At 41.4% G+C, this 21,995-nt stretch overlaps 3 protein-coding genes across 3 annotated transcripts; 2 read left to right on the top strand and 1 right to left on the bottom strand.

Annotated features, from left to right (window-relative positions):
• The first annotated feature begins 751 nt into the window (after nucleotides 1-751).
• On the top strand, nucleotides 752-2,889 carry LOC131238987 (peroxidase 39-like). The gene is made up of 4 exons (XM_058236559.1): nucleotides 752-1,024; nucleotides 1,272-1,460; nucleotides 1,838-2,000; nucleotides 2,237-2,889. Exons 1-4 carry the CDS (start codon nucleotides 815-817, stop codon nucleotides 2,650-2,652), a joined length of 978 nt encoding a protein of 325 aa, XP_058092542.1. The 5' UTR covers nucleotides 752-814; the 3' UTR covers nucleotides 2,653-2,889.
• A 714-nt stretch (nucleotides 2,890-3,603) lies between these two features.
• Nucleotides 3,604-8,435, bottom strand: LOC131217069 (peroxidase 57-like). The gene is made up of 3 exons (XM_058212207.1): nucleotides 7,162-8,435; nucleotides 5,191-5,539; nucleotides 3,604-4,112 (listed from the first exon to the last, which is right to left on the bottom strand). The coding sequence occupies exons 1-3, from the start codon at nucleotides 7,357-7,359 to the stop codon at nucleotides 3,673-3,675; spliced, it is 987 nt and encodes a 328-aa protein (XP_058068190.1). The 5' UTR covers nucleotides 7,360-8,435; the 3' UTR covers nucleotides 3,604-3,672.
• An 8,497-nt stretch (nucleotides 8,436-16,932) lies between these two features.
• LOC131257998 (NDR1/HIN1-like protein 26) lies at nucleotides 16,933-17,822 on the top strand. Its single transcript, XM_058259347.1, has one exon. It carries the CDS (start codon nucleotides 17,066-17,068, stop codon nucleotides 17,717-17,719), a length of 654 nt encoding a protein of 217 aa, XP_058115330.1. The 5' UTR covers nucleotides 16,933-17,065; the 3' UTR covers nucleotides 17,720-17,822.
• Nucleotides 17,823-21,995: the final 4,173 nt, after the last annotated feature.

Below are 21,995 nucleotides of genomic sequence, written 5' to 3'. Positions count from 1 at the left end.
AATAGAGGTCTGGTACCATGACTAGTGGTACCTTGGCTGTAGGTGGTCAGTTATCATCCACCAAAACCAAGTGACAACATTCTCTTTTGCCAGCGATGAAATATGAAGAGATGATTCCATGCAAAACAGGCCTTGGCAGATGATTCTCAGCACAAAAACAAAAGCTAAAGTATTCAAATCACCCTTTGTTTGTCTTTTTACGTTGCAGCTAACTAATTCTTCTTAAAATACTCCAAAGGTTGCATTGAAGCACATGGCTGTTTTCTCCTTTGTGCAGTGCCATGGCCCATCCCTGATGACTGGGCCCACCAGATCATGGTTTCAAGACTCAGACTAGTCTAATGTGACTCAGATAAAGTCGAGTCACCGAGTCCTATAACCTTGTACGAATGGCCTACATGGCTGCTCTCCCCACAATGCCAATGTCCCATACACACCATTCAGCAGGTGGGCCCCACTTGGTATGTTCTGTGTGTAGAAATCCAATTGACCCAATCATCAGATGGGCCATATGTGTTCCTTGGATGCGGACCATCAGTCGGTTTCTATTAACTGTCCAGCATATCTTATGATTTTGATGCCTATTTTTCAATCATGGCTCACAAAGGCGGGACCCACAAGAAGAACGAGCTGGATCTTGCCGACAAACTCCATAACTGCATACGTACATTGCATTGTTCTTGCTTCTACCTTTTGAATTTTTTACCAATTCAAATAATTGAAGGAGCATCTATAAAGCTGTGTTGGGGTGTGTTTATTCAGTGTAGAAACCGTTTGAAAATACAAGTGAGAGGTTTCCTACATTGTAAGGACAATGGGGAAGTTGAGCTATGCTGGGCTTCTTATCCTTGCATTTTTGGCACTTTTGGGCCATGCTCAAGCTACTCTGAAAATGGGATTTTATGATCAGAGCTGCCCGAAAGCGGAGAAGATCGTATTAGAATATGTGAAGCAGCATATCTCGAGAGTTCCGACCTTGGCGGCGCAGCTTATTAGAATGAACTTCCATGACTGTTTTGTGACGGTCAGTATCCTCTCTTTGGTTCTGATTTTCAATGGATCATGATCTCTTTTGTTTTTCATTTCATTTTGGCCTGCTTTCTTTTATGTGCATAATGCACCCCATTGTGGATGTAGCATATCTATATAATCACACTGATTAGGTGATCTTAATCGTCTGATTTTGACTGATGAATTTCGTTGGCAGATCATTTTCTGGCTTATGTAAAGAGATAACAAGGATTTTATTGTTCTTTTGATGTTTTTTTCAGGGCTGTGATGCATCTGTTCTGTTGAATTCAACTTCAAACCAAGCAGAGAAGGATGCAATTCCGAATCAGACCCTCCGCGGCTTTGACTTCATCGACCGCGTGAAGAGCTTGTTAGAATCTGAGTGCCCTGGCGTTGTTTCCTGCGCCGATATCATTTCATTGGCTACCAGAGATTCAATTGTAGTAACTGTGAGGATTCAATCTCCCCACTATTTCAGTTCTCTCTAGCAAAAGATTTGAGTGTTTCCTTCCTTGACACATTTGTGTATGTGTCACACAAGTGCAGGGCCAATGCCATTCATCAGGATGGACCCATCACTCATCAGGTGGACCGCAAATGTTTGAGAATATAGGAATGATAAAACACAAATGACCAACAATCCACGTCCAACCATTTTTATTTTTGGGACTGTCCATCTGCATTGTGGGTCCCACCTAATGAATGGCCCTGATGTCGAAGACTTAATCTTCATGCCAATCTCCTTATGGAATTTCTCATCTACCAAATTAAATGATCTTCAATATTTTAACTAAGACATTCTGTTTTTCTTCCTCTGCCAAAACAGGGAGGACCCACTTGGCGTGTCCCAACCGGTCGAAGAGATGGGACCATATCGAACATTACGGAGGCCTTTAACCAAATCCCAGCTCCATTTGACAATTTCACTACTCTGCAATCTAGTTTCGCTAGCAAAGGACTTAATGTGAAAGATTTGGTTCTGTTATCTGGTAAGCTATAGGCAATTAGTGCTAGACTACAATGTTCAGTTGCTGCAGTCCCTTAAAATGCTGGTGATTCATCCACCATAAACATGTAAAACATGTACATTGATAACAACCGCAGAGATTTTGGGCCCCATTGTTGATGGACAACAATAGAAAACTGCAATGATCTTTAATCAATTAGTATAAAAAAAATTGAATTTGAATTTCTGACAGTTAATAACTGTCGTTGATAATTGCAGGCGGCCACACAATTGGGATTGCCCACTGTACGTCGTTCAGCAACCGTCTCTACAATTTCACAGGAGTAGGTGATGAAGACCCATCTCTAGACAGTGAGTACGCTGCAGTTCTTCGTAGGAATAAGTGCAGAACACAGACTGATAACACAACATTGGCTGAAATGGACCCGGGCAGTTTCAGGACGTTCGATCTCAGCTACTACCAACTTTTATTGAAGAGACGAGGTCTGTTCGAGTCCGATGCAGCTCTGACCACAGACAGCACCTCAAGATCTTACATCCTCGAACTCCTCAATGGCCCACTTTCAAAGTTCTTTGAGGAGTTTGGACTGGCCATGGAAAAGATGGGCCGCATGGGAGTAATAACAGGATCAGTGGGTGAGATCAGAAAAAACTGCGCACTAGTAAACAGTTAGGATTCTGGTTTGGATTGAATGTTTGTACAACTGTAAGATTTGAATGTGTGTCATCTGTAGAATTAATTTCTGGTTCTGGTTCTTCCAAGCTTTGGATTGTAGAAATAAATCACTTCATTGATATCTCTCTCCCTCTCCACTTTTCTTTGTTTTCATGCTCAGCTGTGATTCTGTAACATAGAGATGAATGGAAAGTACAAGTACGCAAATAAAGATCTTAATCTTTACATGTGCCAATTTCTTCCTGCCAATCCGGTCGTTTTGTCAAGTGGGCCCCAGTATGTATCTTTCAATGCCTGAAAATCAGGCAGTTAAGTCATCAGGTGGGCCACAATGCATGAAAAAGATGGAGGGTAAGAAAGGATTTACCAGCAGTCCACGTTTGATGCACATGTGTCTCCTACCACATTCAGGCTGGCTTTTTTTTTTTGCCATTAAAGGTGGGGCCCACCTGATGGGTGTCCCAAATATTGAATGCTTGTGGCCCATCAGCATGTATTTGAAATAAACAGAGATCGAGATCATCAATCAGCATTCAAAGATGAGGAAATTAGTGTTGTGAGACTGGAATTGTTCTCTTGACTTCTTGTGGTATTTTGCAATGGGGTTGTTAATCCCCTATCATAGACTCTGATCCACCATCTAACGATCAGATCTTCAATTCCCCAAAGAGAAACGTCCGCCCTCATCTTCTGGAGAGGCCAATCCAATTAACCCTTGATTTGAGTGATTGAAGACAGATTTTACAAAATAAATATCATGTGTCATTAATATTATGTTGAAACAAGTTTAAAAGACCTAGATTAGCAAACCATTGTGGGGATTAGACAAACGGTCAGAATCAAGAGAGGCTCATGGCCATTGATCCAACAGTAGCTTATGCAAGCAGCCTATTTCAATAGAGCAGGCATTTTCCTTTCAAATTTCAGTTTCTTTGAACTGATCTGGACTATTTCATATACTGATTGAGGAACATAAAATCATTAAAATGAAAACAATTTGAATTTACATTTCGCTCTATCAATGCCTTTGATTTACTTCTCTACAATTCAGTCGAATCTCACCCGCTTGTCCGGTTAAAACACCCACATTGCCCAATTTGATCATGGATTTCGCAAACATCCATCGGAATGCGCCAGGCCTTGTTGAATACCTCGCTAGCAGATTGCTGGTGAGATCGGTGAAACCCAGCTCTTGATCTAACTGAAGAACAGCTCTTCCATTGAGTATGCTGTGGAAAAATGAGTTATCTAGAGTGAAAGGCGTACTGGACATCTGATTCATGAATACTTTCGGATCAGAGCTTATGTTGAAAATTTGTGTAGTGGGTCTTGGGCATTTCTTCCTGAGGATATCGAGAGTGGTGGGGTCCATGTCGGGATCAGGGAATCCGGTGCCCTTGAAGTCGTACAGACGGTCGATGAAGAAGAGGCAGTGACAGAATCCAACACTGTGTGCACCTGAATTTGAACATGTCAGATCATAACATTGAATTGCTAATGTATCTAATTAGAAATGAAAGAACACAGCTTGATGATGATGACAACGACGCAGGGATGGACATGATAAGGTCGAGCACTGTCTTCCTCATGGGGTAATTACTCTGAATCCATGGAGTTTCCCTGAACTCTTCACAGGGATTCCTCTAATCCAGGAGGGAAAATAAATAAAAGTAAATTCTAAGAAATTCGAAAATTAATTGATTGATAATTAAGACAAATTTACAACCCTTTAAATAGTGATATCAAACTTAGAAAGAAGTTTCAGAATCAAACTTGAACTCAAACTCCCTAAAAAATCTGACTTACTATTTATATTTATAGATGGTGATAATTTATACTAGACTTCATGGTTTTTGGCCAAAAATAATAAGTGTCCAATTTGGCCTAACCACGCTATTCTCCTAAATTTTCTAAGTCCTTTTATGTTGGGCACAACCCCTAAAGCTCAAATGATCAAGCATTATGATCGAACTAAAACTTACTATAAATAGTAAAAACGAAATTAAAATGGATTTTCGACAGTTGATCTGGTGGAATCTCGCAAATTCGGTATAGGCAACCTGGCATAGCGGGTTTGGTGGCTAAAGTAGCTTCTCCTACCCAAAATCATATATGGTACGTCGAATAACTCATTCTGGTTTGCCAAATATGCATGTTTTAAAGTTTCGCCGGTCCTGATCACTTCCACCTCCGGGCCTTCTCTAGTCCATCTTGGACATGAAAGTGTCCATGACTTGCTCTAAATCAGATGACAACAGCGAGGATGACCATGATGAGAATATGGGGCCCACTATGACTATTTTGTATGGGGAGATATATAATATTGGGCATAGATTAGTTTGTTTGTCAATTTCAGCCACATTCTGTAGAGGTGGTGTCCACTTTCAAGATTTGTTCATGTACATCCGATTGGCCCATCGTAAGGAACGGATTGAGTAACTGAAAGGTGGATCCCAAGAGCACAAAAAGATCAACCAAACATTTGAATCCTGTTTTCCTCATGACAATGAAATAGAAATTACATAAACCTACTTACCCAGTAATGTAGTGAGATCAGCCAAAGTAAGATTGATGGTTTGGAAAGCAGCCACAGCATCAGCAACAGACGATGCAGGATCAGGAAGATGGACATCAGTGATGGTAGAAACAGTCCCATCTCTTCTCCCAGTAGGAAGATCATAAGTTCCTCCTCCTGATATAGCCACGCCGTCCCGTGTGGCCAACGCCAGTATATCTGCACATGAAACGGTCCCTCGGCATTCTCTCTCTAGCTTGCCTTTTATTTCATCGATAACTTCGAATCCTCGAAGACTTAGATTAGGAGGAGCCTCCTTTTCAGCTATGTTATTTCCATTGCTGTCCAAAAGAACAGAACCATCACAACCCTGTAACACAAAAATCAGCTTCAATAAATCGAAGTCTCTCGAAAAAAATCAAATACCCATTTACTCAATCTGATTCAGAAAATAGAAAATATCTACATTTGTTTCAATGGCCCATATGTTGAAGAGCAGGTTGTGGACACATTCATGACAAAGATGGACCAGAGAAGGCCCGATGGGAGGCGGAAATGATAAGGACCGTCAGAACCTTAAAACAGTTGTATCTCACAAACCGGAACGAGTTTTTCGACATATCATATATGATTTTGGGGTGGGAGAAGCTACTTTAACCAACAAATGCCAGGTTACCCGGATTGCGATATTCCATCATATCTACGTTAGAAGTTCATTTTATTTTCATCTTTACTATAAATAGTAAGTTTTAGTTCGATCATTTGAGTTGTAGCCAAACATAAAAAGGGCTTAGAAAAATTATTAAGAATAATGTGGTTAGGCCAAATTGTACCCTTACTATTTTTGGCTGAAAACCATGCAGTCTAGTAAGAATGATGACCGTTTATAAATAATAAGTTTACTATTTATAGTAAGTCACATTTTTAGGGATTTTGAGTCTAAAACTTTATCCTGAGCTTGAGCTAATTATTTAAAGGATTGTAATTTTATTTTTTATATATCATCAATCAATTTATTTTCGAATTTATTAGAAATTATTTATATTTTATCCCTTGTAGATTCAAGAAAACACTGTGAGGAGTCTATAGAGCTCCGTGGATTTGGAGCAATTATACCTGAGAAAGACTGGTGATTGACCTCATCAGCTCCTTCCCTGCGTCACCATATAATCTTTGCTATCATTGAAGTAAAACACCATTATCAATACTCTGTTATAGTGTTTTAAGGGTGGCAATGAGTTCAGCTCGATGATCAGGCTTCTGGGCCTAGATCTAAATGGGCTGAATTTGGGCCTATTTTTTAGAGATCTCATATGGCCCACCAAATAAAGATGCCCTCATCAGGCCTAGAATTGATGTTGACGATGTAACGACTCTGATGCCAGTATAAACCTTCATCCCAATAGCCACATTGGTCCACCCATTATCATAATTTCAGGCTGTAGATATAAACGGGCACGATTTAGGCTGACCCATGTGGGCCCTGATCCAAATCGCACCACCAACCTCAAAGTTTTGTGGCAAACATAACATTTTGGACAGTTTTAGTTACAAATCCATGGACCATGATCCAAACACTAGATTACATGATAAGAAGAGAAGGCATGCTAAATATAAATGCACGTTTGCATGTTATCCGAGACATTCTATTGAAAAATCAAGCTGACCCACTCATCAGTTTAGCAGCACATGTACATTGGATCACTGGAATGTGTGGCCATCATCATCATCATCTAAGCCTATCATTGGGGTTGGCTACATGAATCATGTTCTGTCATTTCACTCTATAAAGGGCTATAACTTCATTAAGGCGATATTCATTCGCACTTGCGGCCTGCCTAATAAATGGGTCCCTGAGATTTTGGGTTAGGGAAACATTCACCATGAGGACCACCCTACAAACATCCATGATCCCACACACGCATGCCACATAGTACATGTGAAGAGTTGAAAAAATGAAATAAAAAAAAAAAATGAAATGAAAGAGCTTACTCTGATGAAACAATCATGGAAATGCAAGCGAAGTAGGCCAGCTGGGATCGATGGGTCTCTTAGGAAATGCTCTTCTACAGCTTTTCTCACCACAGCTTCAGCTTGTGGGCATGAATTTCTATAGAAATTGAGTTCTAGAGAGAGAGCTGTAAATACTACTAATGCCAGTGAGAGAAGAGATGTAAGAAAAGCTGCCATTGGAGAAAGCTTTTTCCATGGAGAGTCGTATGAAAGATAGGGAGCTTTTTATTGAAATCTAATGGAGCCTTTTGAGATTGTTTAGAGAGTAAGGATTGTAATTGCTTCATTTATACTTTATGTTTCTCGGAATTTAAGGTTTTGGATCCTGTAATCTATTACTGCACATGGGCTGCATGTAATTTTGTGTTGCCTGTTGAGTTTTGGTGGATCACATGCACACTCTCCATCATAGCCTTTACAAGTGCCAGCCTGGCATGTGTGTGGGATATCTCAGCCATTCAAAGGGTGCACCCCATGGTTCAGATGTTCTGGGAGAAAAATCAGCCAGGCCTTGGCACTTTTGGTTTGTCTAATGAATGGAATAGCTTGATTTTCGTGTGAGGCTACATAATGAACGGATCGGATGCCACACATGTGCCATGTTGGTAAGTGTGCTGCATGTAAACTAGAAGTGCGTGTGCACACGGGTTTTAAGTTTGTAGAAGTGGATCCATGGTTTAGTCATCTGGACTGTTGGTCTGATGGCTCCATATCAAGAAAGGTAGATCCTGTATACCAATCTTGGCCTTTCTCTCCAATTGAATGTTGGAATGGGCTGTATTTCTCATCTTAACCGTTGCTTTGCAAATCACAAAGTGAAAGCTTACAATCTCTCTCCTGAAAAAAAAATTTGGTTCATGGTCCATCTATGATGGGATTCAACGGACCAACGATCTGGATGAATGAACCATGGGACCCAAATTGTAAAAAATGAAAACAAAAGATATTCTGAGCATATGGTTCGGTAGAGGATGACATCGCTCTGCTGTCAAAATTCGCCTTGTTTTCTGTGAGAGGAGTACACGGAGTGATGGTCTCGAGCAGGACCATGGAGGGGTGGGTGGCTCGGGTTGGGCCACATTGTGATGTGTTTCTAAAATCCACTCCGACCATCCATTGTGTGACCAGATTCTAAGAATATGACTAAAAGATAAGTAAGATTTATAATTCTGGTGCGTCACACCAAGGGAAATAGTTGGGAGGGGATGCCCATCCTTGATCTTTGTGGGGCCCACCGTGATTTTTATGTACAATCCACTCTGACCGTCAGTTTTATTATCTGTATTTACACCTAGGGACTAAAAACATGCTGACTTTTGATTCAGGTGTGCCACACAAAGGAAATGGTTGCGTTAGGGACGTCCACTAAATTTATGCTTGGGGGATTAGGGATGCTGGGTGGGGCCCACAGATATGTTTGTGAGAAATCCACCCCTCCATCCGTTTTGAGTGCTTATTTAAGGAAATTAGATAAAAAAAAAAAGGAGAAAGAAAAGAAAAAAGAAAGAAAGAGGTGGATCAAAAACTCAAGTGGGTCACATCTAAGGGAAAACTGGGGAAAGAAATTCCTATCCTTGAAACCTTCCTGGGGCCTCCACCGTGATGTTTATATGCCATCCAAACTGTTTATAAGGTTATTAACACATGGATGAAGTAAAAATACCAAAAAAAAGAAAAGAAAATATATGCTTGACACAAATTTTATGGCCCTATGAATGTTTCAACGATTCACACTGAATCCCCACTGTTTCCTCTCGTGTGAACCACTTAAGTTTTGGATACACATAATTTTTAGTAACATGTACTAAAATGAGCTCTCAAATCGGATGAACGGGGTGGATTTCTCACAAACATCTCGGTGGGCCTCACCCAACATCCTTGCGCAGGAGCTCCGCGTCCAGGGGGTTAGGACCATCCCGCGATTTATGTGGGCCAAACCAAGGAAAACAGCGTGCACGGCGAGCGTTGCCTTCACGTTCAGCAGTGATGGGGTACCACGCAGGTGGGTTATATACCATACGATCCAGCTGTAAGAGGTCCACCATCATGGGAAGTTACCCAACAATAGAAGCTTTCAGATGGGATACGGAGTCCACCGTCTTCTGTATGTTCCATCCAACCCGTTCATCAGTTTCCCCCGCCAGGATGAAGGGACACACCAAAATCCACGCTATTCCAAAACTCAGGTTGGCCACTCCACGTGAATATATACAGGTCTCATCCCTCATTGTTCATTGATTCCTATGGGGTGTCCCACCCGAGTTATGGATCAGGATGGTTCTTGTTTAGTACAGTGAAAATGAGGAGTCACACCAGATGCATGGTTTTGATTCCATGTAAACATCACGGGTGGGCCTCACACATCTCAAACGCGGAATGTATGTGATCATTTCCCGGTAAAAAGAGCTACGATGATGATCCACTTCGGTGAAAAAGGGCCAAAGTATTGGATGGTTAAGATCTTTAAGAAATGGGAGGTTTCTGAGGTATGGAAAAACCACGGTTGATCCGATTAGATGGGTGGTCAGGATCACCAAACATTGGGCCAAACTTGTACAAGCTCAAGGCCAGAGGGCACTGATCTCAACCATCCAATCTCAAACCTTTTTCCAGCACCGTACCCACATGTTTTCTTAACCATCTATTACGGATCAGGGTTCAAAAAAGGTTAGAACCTTACAATCCAGGAGGATTTTGTGGCATCCAGAAATCTATTGCGAGGTTCATCACATCAACGGTCTTGATTACGGACCATAGACCCCACTATATATTAGCTGGCAGAAACAAAGGGTCCCTCAAATCCGGCCCTTATTCTCACGCAAGTTATTCGACTTTGACCCGCATGCTTAGCTAGGATTTGCTAGATATTATCTGTGGAAACGGATTGGCTACTCCCCCTGACACCAGCCCCGTGGCTGGTGGTCGGTGCATTTTGGGCCCCAACATGATGTATGTGTTTCATCCATTCCGTTCATCCATTTTTAAAGATAATTTTATGGCTTAAAGATAAAAATAAGAGGGATATAAATCTTATGTGGACCACACCATAGGAAAAAAATAGTGATTGGATATCCATCATTTAAATCGTCCTAAGGCCCACTGTACCGTTTATATGACATCCAATCTGTTGATTAGGTCATAAAAACCCGGATGAAGGTAAAAAACAAAGATCAGCTTGATCCAATACTTTTATGGCCCCCAAAACATTTTTAATGGTCGACATTTATTCAACACTGTTTCCTGTAATGTGGTCCACTTGAGATCGGGATATACTCGTTTTTTGTATAATATCATAAAATGATCTATAAAAGTAGATGGACGGCATGGATGAAACACATACATCATGGTGGGGTCAACAGAGAACCGAACACCAGCCATTGGCTAGTGTCAGGGGGAGTAGCCAATCCGTTACCATTATCTCTATCTTAGAGTACAACAAACGCACAACAGGTGTGCGTGTTTTATCCACGCCGTCCAACCCTTTTTTCAGCTCCATGTGATGGTCCTGCTAGACGTCCATCCCTTTTTTCAGGTCTATGTGGTGGACGCGGATTCTTTTATCCACGTCGCAAATCCTTTTTTTCAGGTCTATGCGGTGGACGGGGATTGTGCAGTGAGGAGCTTACCACCACCCTTTAGCGTGGTGTGGAAACTCTGTGGGGCCCACCATGGTTTATGTGTTTTATCCACGCCTTCCATTCGTTGTTTCAGATCATTTTAGAGCGTGAGCCCAAAACTGAAGCATATCGAAAGCTCAAGTGGATCACACCACATAAAAAGGTGGGGATAATGATATCCACCGTTGAAAGCTTCCTAGGGCCCACAGTGATGCTTATTTGCCATCCAACCTGTTCATAAGATCACATGGACCCGGATAAAGGGAAGACACAAATATCAGCTTGATCTAAAACTTCTGTGGCGGCCAAGAAGTTTTCAACGATCGGCATTCAAGTTTCATTGTTTCCTGTGGTGTGGTCCACTTGATCTTTGGATATGCTTCAATTTTTGGCTCATATCCAAAAATGAACTGAAAAAACGGTTGAACAGATTGGATAAAAGATATACATCATGGTTGGCCCCACCCTATAGTGTGGTGAGCTCCTCACCACACCATCCGCGTCACTATGTGGTACGTGTGGCATGATCTGGGACGTTCATCAGGTGGTCCCACGGGTTTGACCTTCTTAGCCCAATAATTCATCTGATAAATCGATTCATTTATCGGGTAGGCTGCAGAGGTACAATGAAATGGATGGCTAGGAAGATGATAACCGACGGTCTATATTCCACGTGCATGTGTTGCTCGTGTATCAATTGGGTTCATCCATCTAGTGGTCTCTAGAACGAGTGGCTTACGTTAATCCTATTCATTCGCTTCTCTTCAATTTATCCTCTATTGAATATCTGACTATTAACCATTTTCATTTTTTAACCGTTGCTTTAATGGCAACTGATTTTAATGGGTAGAATCATCTAGTAGGAGGAATTTTAGAGATACGAGCCATCCATGCTATGGCCCAGTATATAGATGGACCCGATTGATTCATACCCTTGCCAGGTGCATCTTCTCCCTTCTAGACTCAACACATCTTGTAATCCAATCAATCTCTTCGACCCAGATCCACTCAGAACTTGAACCAGTTTGATTTTGGGTCGAGTTCAAGGATCGATTGGGATGACTCTACCAGGGTATGATTTAGTGGCCTTCCTATCACCTATTAGGGTATGTTTTTATTAAAGGGAGATGATATACTAGAAGAACCGCAGTATGGAAGAGCCATCCCTCCACAATGCACGTGTAAGGTTATCAGGTCACACATTTAATGAACCCCAACATAAATGGCTTATCTTTTAAAAATCAAACCTATTAAACAATACTGTCCATGACTTTTATTCAAGAGTAACTGAACACTCGACTGTTAACCATTGCTTTTTGTTTTCGTTTGGTGGCCGCTGGTCTAATCATTTTTTTGCTACGTTTAGTTTAGCGTGTAAAGATGCCTCTACCTATTCCAGGTGTTTTAGTCCATCATATTGTTGTCTCTACATAATAGAAATGGAAAATATTCGACCATAGATGCAGAATAAAGGAACCCCCACACGTGAATGTTGACCCAAGATACCTGTGCCGATCAATTGATAATTATTTGAATAGTCATTGGGTCGAGGGATGTACGAGTTATTATTTTTGAGATACTTTGGGCCCCTTGGTGTGCTGAATCAGTGCAGAGAGTGAGAGTTGCTAATTTTGTGATAGTTTGGCCCCTCGGTGTGCTGTAGAAGATGGATGACGTGGCTATCTCACAGAATACAATTCACTGACAAATGATTTCTCCATAGTATGCACTTGTCATTAGATATCAACGCCAATACTAACACCAGACTGCACTCTACCTTCTCTTTTGTCCAAAAAACCCTTCTCTTTTGGCCAGGAAAGATCCATAATTCAATTGTATGAAGAAGAAAATAAAAAGGCCCAAGAAATATTAAAAATTAGATTGCACTAAGAAGAAAATGAAAAGGTGTGAGAGGAGAAAAGATTTTTCACTTTTTCAAAATCTACCAACCCTAATGTTCCCGAGTTATTAGGTTTTTCACCGGGTGCACCCTTACATGCGCATACGGGCTTGGATATAGTTCAAAACACTTTACATAAGTTTATATTCAACAAATGTTTATAATTCCTTTAGCATCTCCCATTCTATCCCATATGGAACTAAAAAAATCATTAAAAGACAATTAAGCAAAGTGTCTTTAATTTGCTTTTCAAATTTCATAAGATTTTGTTGAAACACACATAACGCATATGACTACTCCTTGAGATAAAACTTTATCTTTAGAAACAAATGTAGGGTAATGAGTGTATGGTTTAAATGGGAGGAATGGATCATCTTGGCATGGACCACAAAGGTTTTCCATCTTGCATGGTATCCGTCACATAATACGAGATTTATTTCACATGCCACATAATTTTAAAAAATACAAATGAAAATAATTATTACTTATTTACCGTTGACTACATAGAATTACAACCAATAAAAAAGGCTGTCTATGTTTTTTTTTTTTAAAATATCTTTACACATTTTTAATCCACTTTCACATAACTATTTAGTTCTCCACGGTTCATCTCCATGCACCCAAAAGTTCTACACATGGCACATATGTACTCTCCTTAGATTAAACTATTAAAACCTGGATCATCCATGGAGAGCTTACCACCCTGATGTTCCACAAATAAGAACTAATGAACAGATCAATGATCCCATATAAAGAAGTCTTGATTCCTTGGGAAGGGAAAAAAATGATTTTCTGATTGAATGATTCCAAGCTCTAATTAATGAACATTTGTTTGTTGAATTCAAAATAATCGATTACTTTTTTAAAAAAAATCTATCCATCACATGTTCACCAATTAGTCATGACCTTAGCTCATTCGAATTATTGATTTACCACCTCATTTACAACTGTCTCTATACTTTTACCTCTTTTATCATTTACCTGTCATTTAGGAGCCTTAGCTGGTGATCTAGACTATTTCCCTCTTGACAAAGAAGCTTATTCCTCACCATCTCACTGGCCAACCTTTGATCCCTCAATCAAGATCTCCTCATCATCATATATGAAAATGTAATTCTATTCTTTTCTAAATCATGTGACGCTACAATTAAATTATTTATGTATGTTGTGGAACAAACATAAGCATTGTACCACCGAAAGGGAAGAGTCTAAGAAATTATTCACATTCCGAACCGCCAAATGTGAGGCAATTTTGGGTAAAAGAACTACTTGTAGTTTTAGATAGAGAAGCAAAGGACGTATCTTATTTGAGATATATATCACTTGGTTCACAGAACCTTAGCCGCCTTCCGAGTAAGGAATCATCAACTTTCAAGTATGGTAACTAACTAATCATCAAAGGAGATATTGTGGTTGGCTTATGACCATAGATACTGAATTCACTTAAACTACGGGATTAAAAAAATAAAAAACTAGTTTTGTTTGGCTTAAAAAATAAACATCTAGTTTGTTTTTTTTTTTTTTTAACACTGATCATAAAGGGTTCTTTGGACTTCTTGAATCCTGAATTTTACAAGAATTTAATGGAAATGATCTGATTTGATTAAAAAAAATGGTAGATTGAAAATAGGTCATATTCCCTTTTTAAAATTCCTTTTCATTTTTACAGATGGATAGAGGCTATATGATCCGACCCCATTGGTGTGGCCCATCCAAACGAGCCCTTATAAAATTTTTACTAGGCATATTTGAATTCTAGCTTAGCCACTAACACGTAAAAGTAGAATAAAGAAAAAAAGCAATATAAAGAGCTAACTGAAAGTTGAAACATTCGCGCCTTTTCTTGCACCATGACTCGTCTTATTCACATGTACTCCAATCGCCCCCTAAAGAGTACAAAAAGGCTCCTTTCATGCATACCAGCCATGACCCACATAGATACTTTTCCATACACACTACGAAATCTGAAGAATCTGAGCCCAACATGTTTAATTAATTAATGTATATATAACGTGGCCTATATACCTTTCTCCATGTTCTGAAAGAGGTATTATTATACTATCTGATGTTGGTCTGTTGTGTCCCACCAAGGATGGGCCGTGCCCTGAAAATCTACAAGAATGGTAGATCCTAGCCACCAATTGTGAGCCTGATCGAGCTGTGGAACACTTGCAATGGAATCCTCCTAATAAACGGCCCGATCAAGCACAGGCTGTCCCATTGCTCTTGATCAATGGTGCAGATGCAATGACCGTTTGTCATATCACATTGTCACACTGATGTATCTATGGAGTCGATGACCCGTTTAGTAGGGTCCACATCTCATAGCAGATTGTGGGTCCCATAGATTTCAAGGCAATCAATCTTCGTGTATGATATTCAGTAGTGCGTACTAATTAAGGATCATCTGACCGGTGTGTCTTGCAGTGGTCCATCCTCACTAAAGGCCCAACAAATAAACAGTCCAGATCTCATTTCCAAGCTGCCAATTTTCCATCTGGACTGTTAGCCATCATGGCCATCAGACACATGGCAGAAGAAAGGCAGATCAAGACTGTCTACCATGTTGGCCATGCTTGGATGGCCCATTGTTAAAAAAATAACACCTGTCTCACGATGTGAGCAACTACAACATGGAGATATTTCTCAATTAATTGCACACTGCCAGGGGCATCACCCCTCCTTAGACTTCGTCTACACTCACATGCACATCTAAACATACTTCCACATGCACATTAATGTGCACTTTTAATTCCACATGCACTTGCACTTCCACGTGCACTTATAAATGTGAGTGTGGATATCGATGTGAATGTAGTTATAGAGGTGAAAATGAATGTTGAATTGACAATGTAGTTCATTTTCCTCCAAATCATTTTGAAGAGTGTGAAAAAATAGTTTTTCGTTTAGTCCCACATCAGTTAGAAGATGAGAATTTTTTGAGAGATTATAAACTTTATTGTGATAAGTTTAGGTACTTGGAGAAAAGAGGAAGAAAGAGCTTGTGTTCCAATGCTCCCATGCGCGTGCTCATGTGCATGAGCAGTGAAGTTGAGTGGTTGTAGAGGCATTAGTGATGTACTTTATTCTTCTAGCGCCGTACTGTCACTCCTCTCTAATGAACAGATCTCTCCCTTTTATTTAACAAGTTAGTAACATACAAAGTGTCTAATGTGTGCTTCAGCTTAATTTGAAACAAATTTTCTGATTTAATCTTTTGGCATCTAAATTCTTTATTTAGAAATATTTTCCCAACAATTGTGATCTCTTTTGATTGTCCATTATTGAAGGGTTAAGATTATTCTACTAAGGGAGATTTTTTTTATTTTTATTTTTTCCTTTTTTTACACACATCTCCACTCCCGACACACACACACATACCCACCAATACCAAATGAGCACTCCATCCCATGATCTCATAATCGAAACAAAGACTACCAATAAGCCATCGAGGCAGACCCCACTAGTCTAGGGATTTTTAGTGGATGGAATGGTTATCATCACTTAAATATAGTCAGAGTGATGATTACCAAACTGACCAAGCTAGTAGGTCTAAGCCCGAATGAACAAAAGATGGGTCAAGTGGGCTATTTGCCCTTCGACATAGTTAATTAGTAAGGGTCGCAATGACAATGACCCAGTCGGACCTTGCTTGTGCAGCCTAATACTTAAGACCCTTGTTGGGGCCTAGCATCGGCTTAGCACAGTAAGACCGAGCCTGAAAAAAAGTGGCAAGGAGAATTAATAAAATCTGTCCCATTTACCAATCTATAATAGATTAAGTGAGCTTAATGTGCACAAAGACACATTTCATAGGAGCAAGATTAATAGTCTATGTTTATATAAATAGATTGTCCAACTAAAAATTAGAATAACATATTTGTAAAATATAACATGTATATATGAGAATGGATCAGGCTAGTCAGTCAGGTTAGACTAAATTAAATGACTTAAGCTAAACCCAACCTAAAACGTCGACCAGACCTGAGGCCCAAGTCTAGCCTCTTCTCGAAACTAGTAGGTCCAAGCCCGGCCTAAAGGTGGGTCAGGTGGTCTACCCGGCCCATTGCCACCCTTGAACAGTCATCATTCCGGAGTATTGTATGATAGTCGTGGGCCCCACTTTAAGTATTACAAACCTCCAGCCCAAACAATGCAGATAATAAGTATTTCCTTTCCATACACCAACAGCTCAGATAATCCATTCATCAAGCCAAATGGGCCCCACCCCCACTCTCCAAAGAAACTATTCTTTCCTTTCTCCACCAAGAAAACTAAAATTCTTCTGACATCCCTTCCTTCCCATTCCTTACTTTTATAAATAAAAACCCTATTCTCCCCTTCCAACATCTCACCCCCAAAAAAAATGCCATCCGCACCAACTCAACCCCACCACCACTTCCGCCTCCGCCACCCCCCACGCTATTATGCGCACCGTGTTAAGGAAAGCCTCACCACCCGAGTAATGAAAGTCCTCTGCTCCTGTTTCCTCGGCCTCCTCCTCATCGTCGGTATCATGGCCTTCGTCCTCTGGATCAGCCTCCGTCCCCACCGCCCCAGGTTCCACGTCAGCAACTTCTCCATTCCGACCATCTCCTCAGAAAACGGCCTCCAGAACACCGAAATATCGTTCAACGTAACGGACCGAAACCCTAACCAGAATGTCGGGATCTTCTACATGGATATGGATGCATCGGTGTTTTATCGGGAGAAGAAGATTGGAATGACGCCGTTAAGTCTACCGTTTTACCAGCCGCCGAAGAACACGACGTACATTGACGGCGTTTTTAGTGGGACGTCGCTGAAGGTTGGGAACGACAGTTGGAGTGAGATAATGGTGGATAGAGAGGCGGGAAGGATCGTTTTCCGTTTGGGGCTGAGGGCGAGATTTCGTTTTAAGCTGTCCATGTGGGATAGCAAACGACACAGGATGCACGTGAGCTGTGACGTGGCGGTGGGGCCCGATGGAGAGGTGCTGGCCATCTCCAAGAAGAAGAGATGTTCTATCTATTTCTCCTAGCGTTTCGGTTGTTTCGGTTTTCTGGCGGTTTTGTGTTAAAATGCGCCTGGTGCGTAATGAGCATAGGTGCTTTTAGAGGGGTTTTTTTTTTTTTTTTTTTTCTTTTTTTTAAAAGATTTTTTAAATCTTCTGGGGTGAATAAATTTTTTTTCCGGGGATTTGGGGCCTCAAAAAATTGGACATGGTCCGAAAATTGCAGCCCCAGTGGAGATGATCGTGACAATCGGATTGTTGGCTACAGATGGACGGTTGAGAAAAGTAATAGGCATATGTCCACGTTCGACAGACAAAATTCCTTATTTGGAACCTAGCATGCGATTAAGGTGGTTTCTATGGGGCTGTCTGATCAATGTGGGGGCCAGCTATTAAGCTATCCAGATTATATCATGGTTATATGTAGAGGTGGGCATCGAGTCGAGTCAGACTGAGTTAGGTCTGACTTGGCTCAACTCGGTCTGACTTGACTCGATCTGATTTTGTCAAATACCTTACCCGAACTCGATCCGAACTGGATCTTGGCTAGGTTACTGAGTCGGATCGAGTTAGCTACAGTTCGGATCGGGTCAATGGGTCATCAGGCTGGCTGGCCAGGCATTCAAAAAAGACCGATTCAGCCTAGATGCACCACAACGGGCTCAGGCCGCTCAGAGCCATCCATTTGATGTTTTATTTAATTAAACTCAAAGCCATCCATTTGATGTTTTATTTAATTAAAATAAAAAAATTTACCTGAAATCGATCGAGCTCGAATGGGTTAGGTGGGCAGACGGGTGGAGAGAGAGAGAGAGAGGAGCTTGATATTGAGCCGGGCAATGGACAAGTGATGTTGTGCCATGTGTGGACGAGTGGAGGAGAGAGTGGGAGGAGGAGGAGGAGGACGGGTGCTGCTGTGCTGCTGTGTCGGAGTAGGGGGCTTGGGGATCAGGTTGGGTGCGGCGAGGCGGCTGTAGGGTTAGGGTAGAGTCATAGAGAGAATGGGGTTATTTTTGTTAAGTTTATATAGTACCTGATAATCAGATTGGGTCGAGTCTGACCGGATCGGGTTTCAGTTCAAGTCAAGTCGAGTTATTATATAACTCAAACTTGACTTGGTCAGGTTTCGGATCAGGATTGGACTATTTGATCCGAACTCGAATATGTTATTCAGTTTGGGTTGAGTCGGATCTACCAAGTCGAGTCGGGTCCTGCCCAACTCTAGTTACAGGTAGAGTTGTACATAAACCGAGTTAGCTTGGTTAACTTGCTCAACTTGACTCAGGTCAGAGCTTGACTTGACTTTAACTTGGTTTGAATCGATTCAACTTGGATTGATTCACTTAATATAAAAATATTTATATATTTAAATAAATTATATATTATATATTATAAATATTAAAAACTTTAAATTCGAAATTCCAACTCTGCTCACAAGCTCGAATTCGTACTTGGGCTCAGCTCAAAACCAACTCGAGCTATCTTAAGCCGAGCCGAGCGGGCTAGTTAGGCTTGAAGACTGAGCCGGGCTAAGTTTGAAATGACATAGCATGTTGGCCGAGCTGAACCAAGCTAGGCCAAGCTCGACTTGGTTCGACTCATGTGCAACTCTAGTTATAGGGAGTGGGACCAAGGAAAGCCCAGGTCACGTGAGAGGATTACCATGTTAATATTCTGCCCTTTGAGGATTGACAGATAACTAGCAAGGATAATGATGAGGTGGGACCTACTGATAATGGTGGGGCCGGGATGAGCCAATGAGGTGCGACCCACCAGTTAGAGCTGGGTGGGGCTAATGAGGTGGGACCACTAGTAAGGGCTGAGCTGGGCCTAACCATCTCAGCCCATTTTTGCACTTAATTTCAGTTGAGGCGAAAGGCTTGTGGGTAGCTGCAGGAGTCTTGAGGCCCGATGAGTGCTTCACCTGAATGCGTGGTACAACAAACCAGCTAAGCTGGCCCACCTTATTTGATGCTATGACAATGGATCGACAGATCCTGATTCATTCATATCACATTCAAGAAAACATACATATTAGTTAGGCTAATGTGCAATGTTGGTCATGATTATTCTTTGGATTGGTCTTGGACCTAATAAGCCCATGTCCTGGGCTTGGGCCTTGCATGCTTTGTCCCACTGTATCCTGCAAATATGCTCGTCCATCCTTAGGTAGTTAACCATCATCTTGAACATAGACCATTAGTTTCATTCCTCTAAATGTCTATTTCTCTGTGCCATGTGGTCTAACGCCATAGTTATCCCGACTGTGGTCCAAGGTCCCGACCAACTGGAGTGATATTTTTGAACTGTGGCGATATCTTCGAACAACCCATAAGTTGAACCCTCGCCCGGATACCGAACCCTCGCTTGGACCACAGCCCGGATAACCAAAGCGTTAGATGTGGTCCACTTGATAGATTAGGAAAGTTCAAGCAGAACGGGCGTATATTATCAATTTTTAGGTCAAGCCATGTTACGTCAGGTCCAGGCAAACCTATGACCTACCATGCTAGGCCCATGCCTGACTTGGGCCAGGTGGGGCCTTGGATCTTAATTGTCAAGCTGGAACCCCGGGCCTACCTGCCTGGCCAAAACCCAGCCCATTTCCAACCCTGGAAATAAGTGGGTCCATGATGGGGAGAATACTTTTCTTGCCCAAGTGTACTTTTCTCGCCTGTTAGTTTTCTGGCTACCCTGGCTAGCAAGAACACGTTAGGTGAGATTTGGGTCCAAAACACCAGTCCTGACCTAACTCACATATGGACCCATCACTTTAAAGTAGTCAGCCTTGGACAACCCAAAAGTAAAAGGGAAATTGACCATACTAACCTCGTTGTATGGTCAAATTCGTTAAAAAGATTAAACCTTTCAAATATTTCAAGGGTGGCTAAAAATTACTTGGACCAAAATGCCATTTGTCCTTAGTTCAGTAGTTGTACGGTTTTTCAGTAAATAAGAAGTTACATCATATTTAATGACATGTACGGGATCCTTTTTTAAGGCGTGCCAAGGCCAAACACGTGGGGCCCACACTAATGTATGTGTATAATCACTGCCACCCCTCCTTGCCATGTCATTTTAGGGTTGGGGCCCAAATATCAGCCTGATTTAGTGCTCGTGTGGCCCACATAATAGAAAATAATGGTGATTGTTGAAACTTTCTAGGCTTACTATGATGTTTGTTAGAAGTGGACACCGCTAAAGTCAGGACTTTTTGGGCCCACGGCAAGCTGCTCGACAAGGTGGATGGATCAGATCATTCCATTGTGGGCCTTAGGATATGGTACCAATGGCTAGGTACTAAAAGAAGTGAACACGTTCAAAACCACGATCCATACAATATGACATTTACGACCCATATAACATGTCAACTACGACCCATGCAAACCACAACCCATATGGGCCCACATTGATGTATGTGCATAATCCATGCCGCCCATCCTTTTTGCTGTGTCATTTTAGGGGTAAGGCCCAAATACCAGCCTGATCCAGTACTTTTGTGGGCCACAAAATAGAAAATAATGGTGACTGTTGAAACTTTCCAGGCTCATTGTGATGTTTGTTAGAAGTGGACACTGCCCAAGTCAGGACTTTTTAAGCATACGATAAATTGGCTGACAAGGTGGATGGATTGGATCACCCCATTGTGGGTCTTAAGCTATGGCACTAATGGTTTGGTAGAAAAGGAAGTGAACACGTTGAAAACTTCAATCCATACAACATGACAACCACGAACCCATAGAACATGGCAACTATAACATATACAAACCACGACCCATATGGGCCCACGTTGATGTATGTGTATAATCCATGCCGCCTATCCTTTTTGTCGTGTCATTGTAGGAGTAGCGCCTAAATATCAGCCTGATCCAACGCTTGTGTGGGCCACAAAATAGAAAATAATGGTGACAGTTGAAACTTTCTAGGCTCATTGTGATATTTGTTAGAAGTGAACACTACCCAAAACAGGACTTTTTTGGACCACGACAAGCTGGCCGACAAGGTTGATAGATCGAATCACCCCATGTGGGCCTTAGGATATGGTACCAATGGCTAGATAGTAAAGGAAATAAACAAGTTGAAAACCACGATCCATATAATATGACAACCACGACAACTACGACCCATGCGAACCACGACCCATGTAGGCCCACATTAATGTATGTGTATAATCCATACCGCCCATCCTTTTTGTCATGTCATTTTAGGGATATGGCCCAAATATCAGCCTGATCCAATGCTCGTGTGGGCCACAAAAAAGAAAATAATGGTGACTATTGAAACTTTCCAGGCTCAATGTGAT

The sequence above is a fragment of the Magnolia sinica genome, chromosome 1 (genome assembly GCF_029962835.1).
Source record: "Magnolia sinica isolate HGM2019 chromosome 1, MsV1, whole genome shotgun sequence".
In the NCBI taxonomy this organism is placed as follows: Eukaryota; Viridiplantae; Streptophyta; class Magnoliopsida; order Magnoliales; family Magnoliaceae; genus Magnolia; species Magnolia sinica.
The sequence above is the reverse complement of the archived record's forward strand: the minus strand, read 5'-3'. Positions and strand labels throughout refer to the sequence as shown.

Coding starts and splice junctions, on each gene's coding strand:
- LOC131238987 (XM_058236559.1), top strand. CDS start 815: ATGGGGAAGTTGAGCTATGCTGGGCTTCTTATCCTTGCATTTTTGGCA. Junction 1,025..1,271: donor TCCATGACTGTTTTGTGACG/GTCAGTATCCTC, acceptor TGTTTTTTTCAG/GGCTGTGATGCATCTGTTCT. Junction 1,461..1,837: donor GAGATTCAATTGTAGTAACT/GTGAGGATTCAA, acceptor CTGCCAAAACAG/GGAGGACCCACTTGGCGTGT.
- LOC131217069 (XM_058212207.1), bottom strand. CDS start 7,359: ATGGCAGCTTTTCTTACATCTCTTCTCTCACTGGCATTAGTAGTATTT. Junction 5,540..7,161: donor TCCATGATTGTTTCATCAGA/GTAAGCTCTTTC, acceptor TTTGTGTTACAG/GGTTGTGATGGTTCTGTTCT. Junction 4,113..5,190: donor TGATCTCACTACATTACTGG/GTAAGTAGGTTT, acceptor GTTCAAATTCAG/GTGCACACAGTGTTGGATTC.
- LOC131257998 (XM_058259347.1), top strand. CDS start 17,066: ATGCCATCCGCACCAACTCAACCCCACCACCACTTCCGCCTCCGCCAC.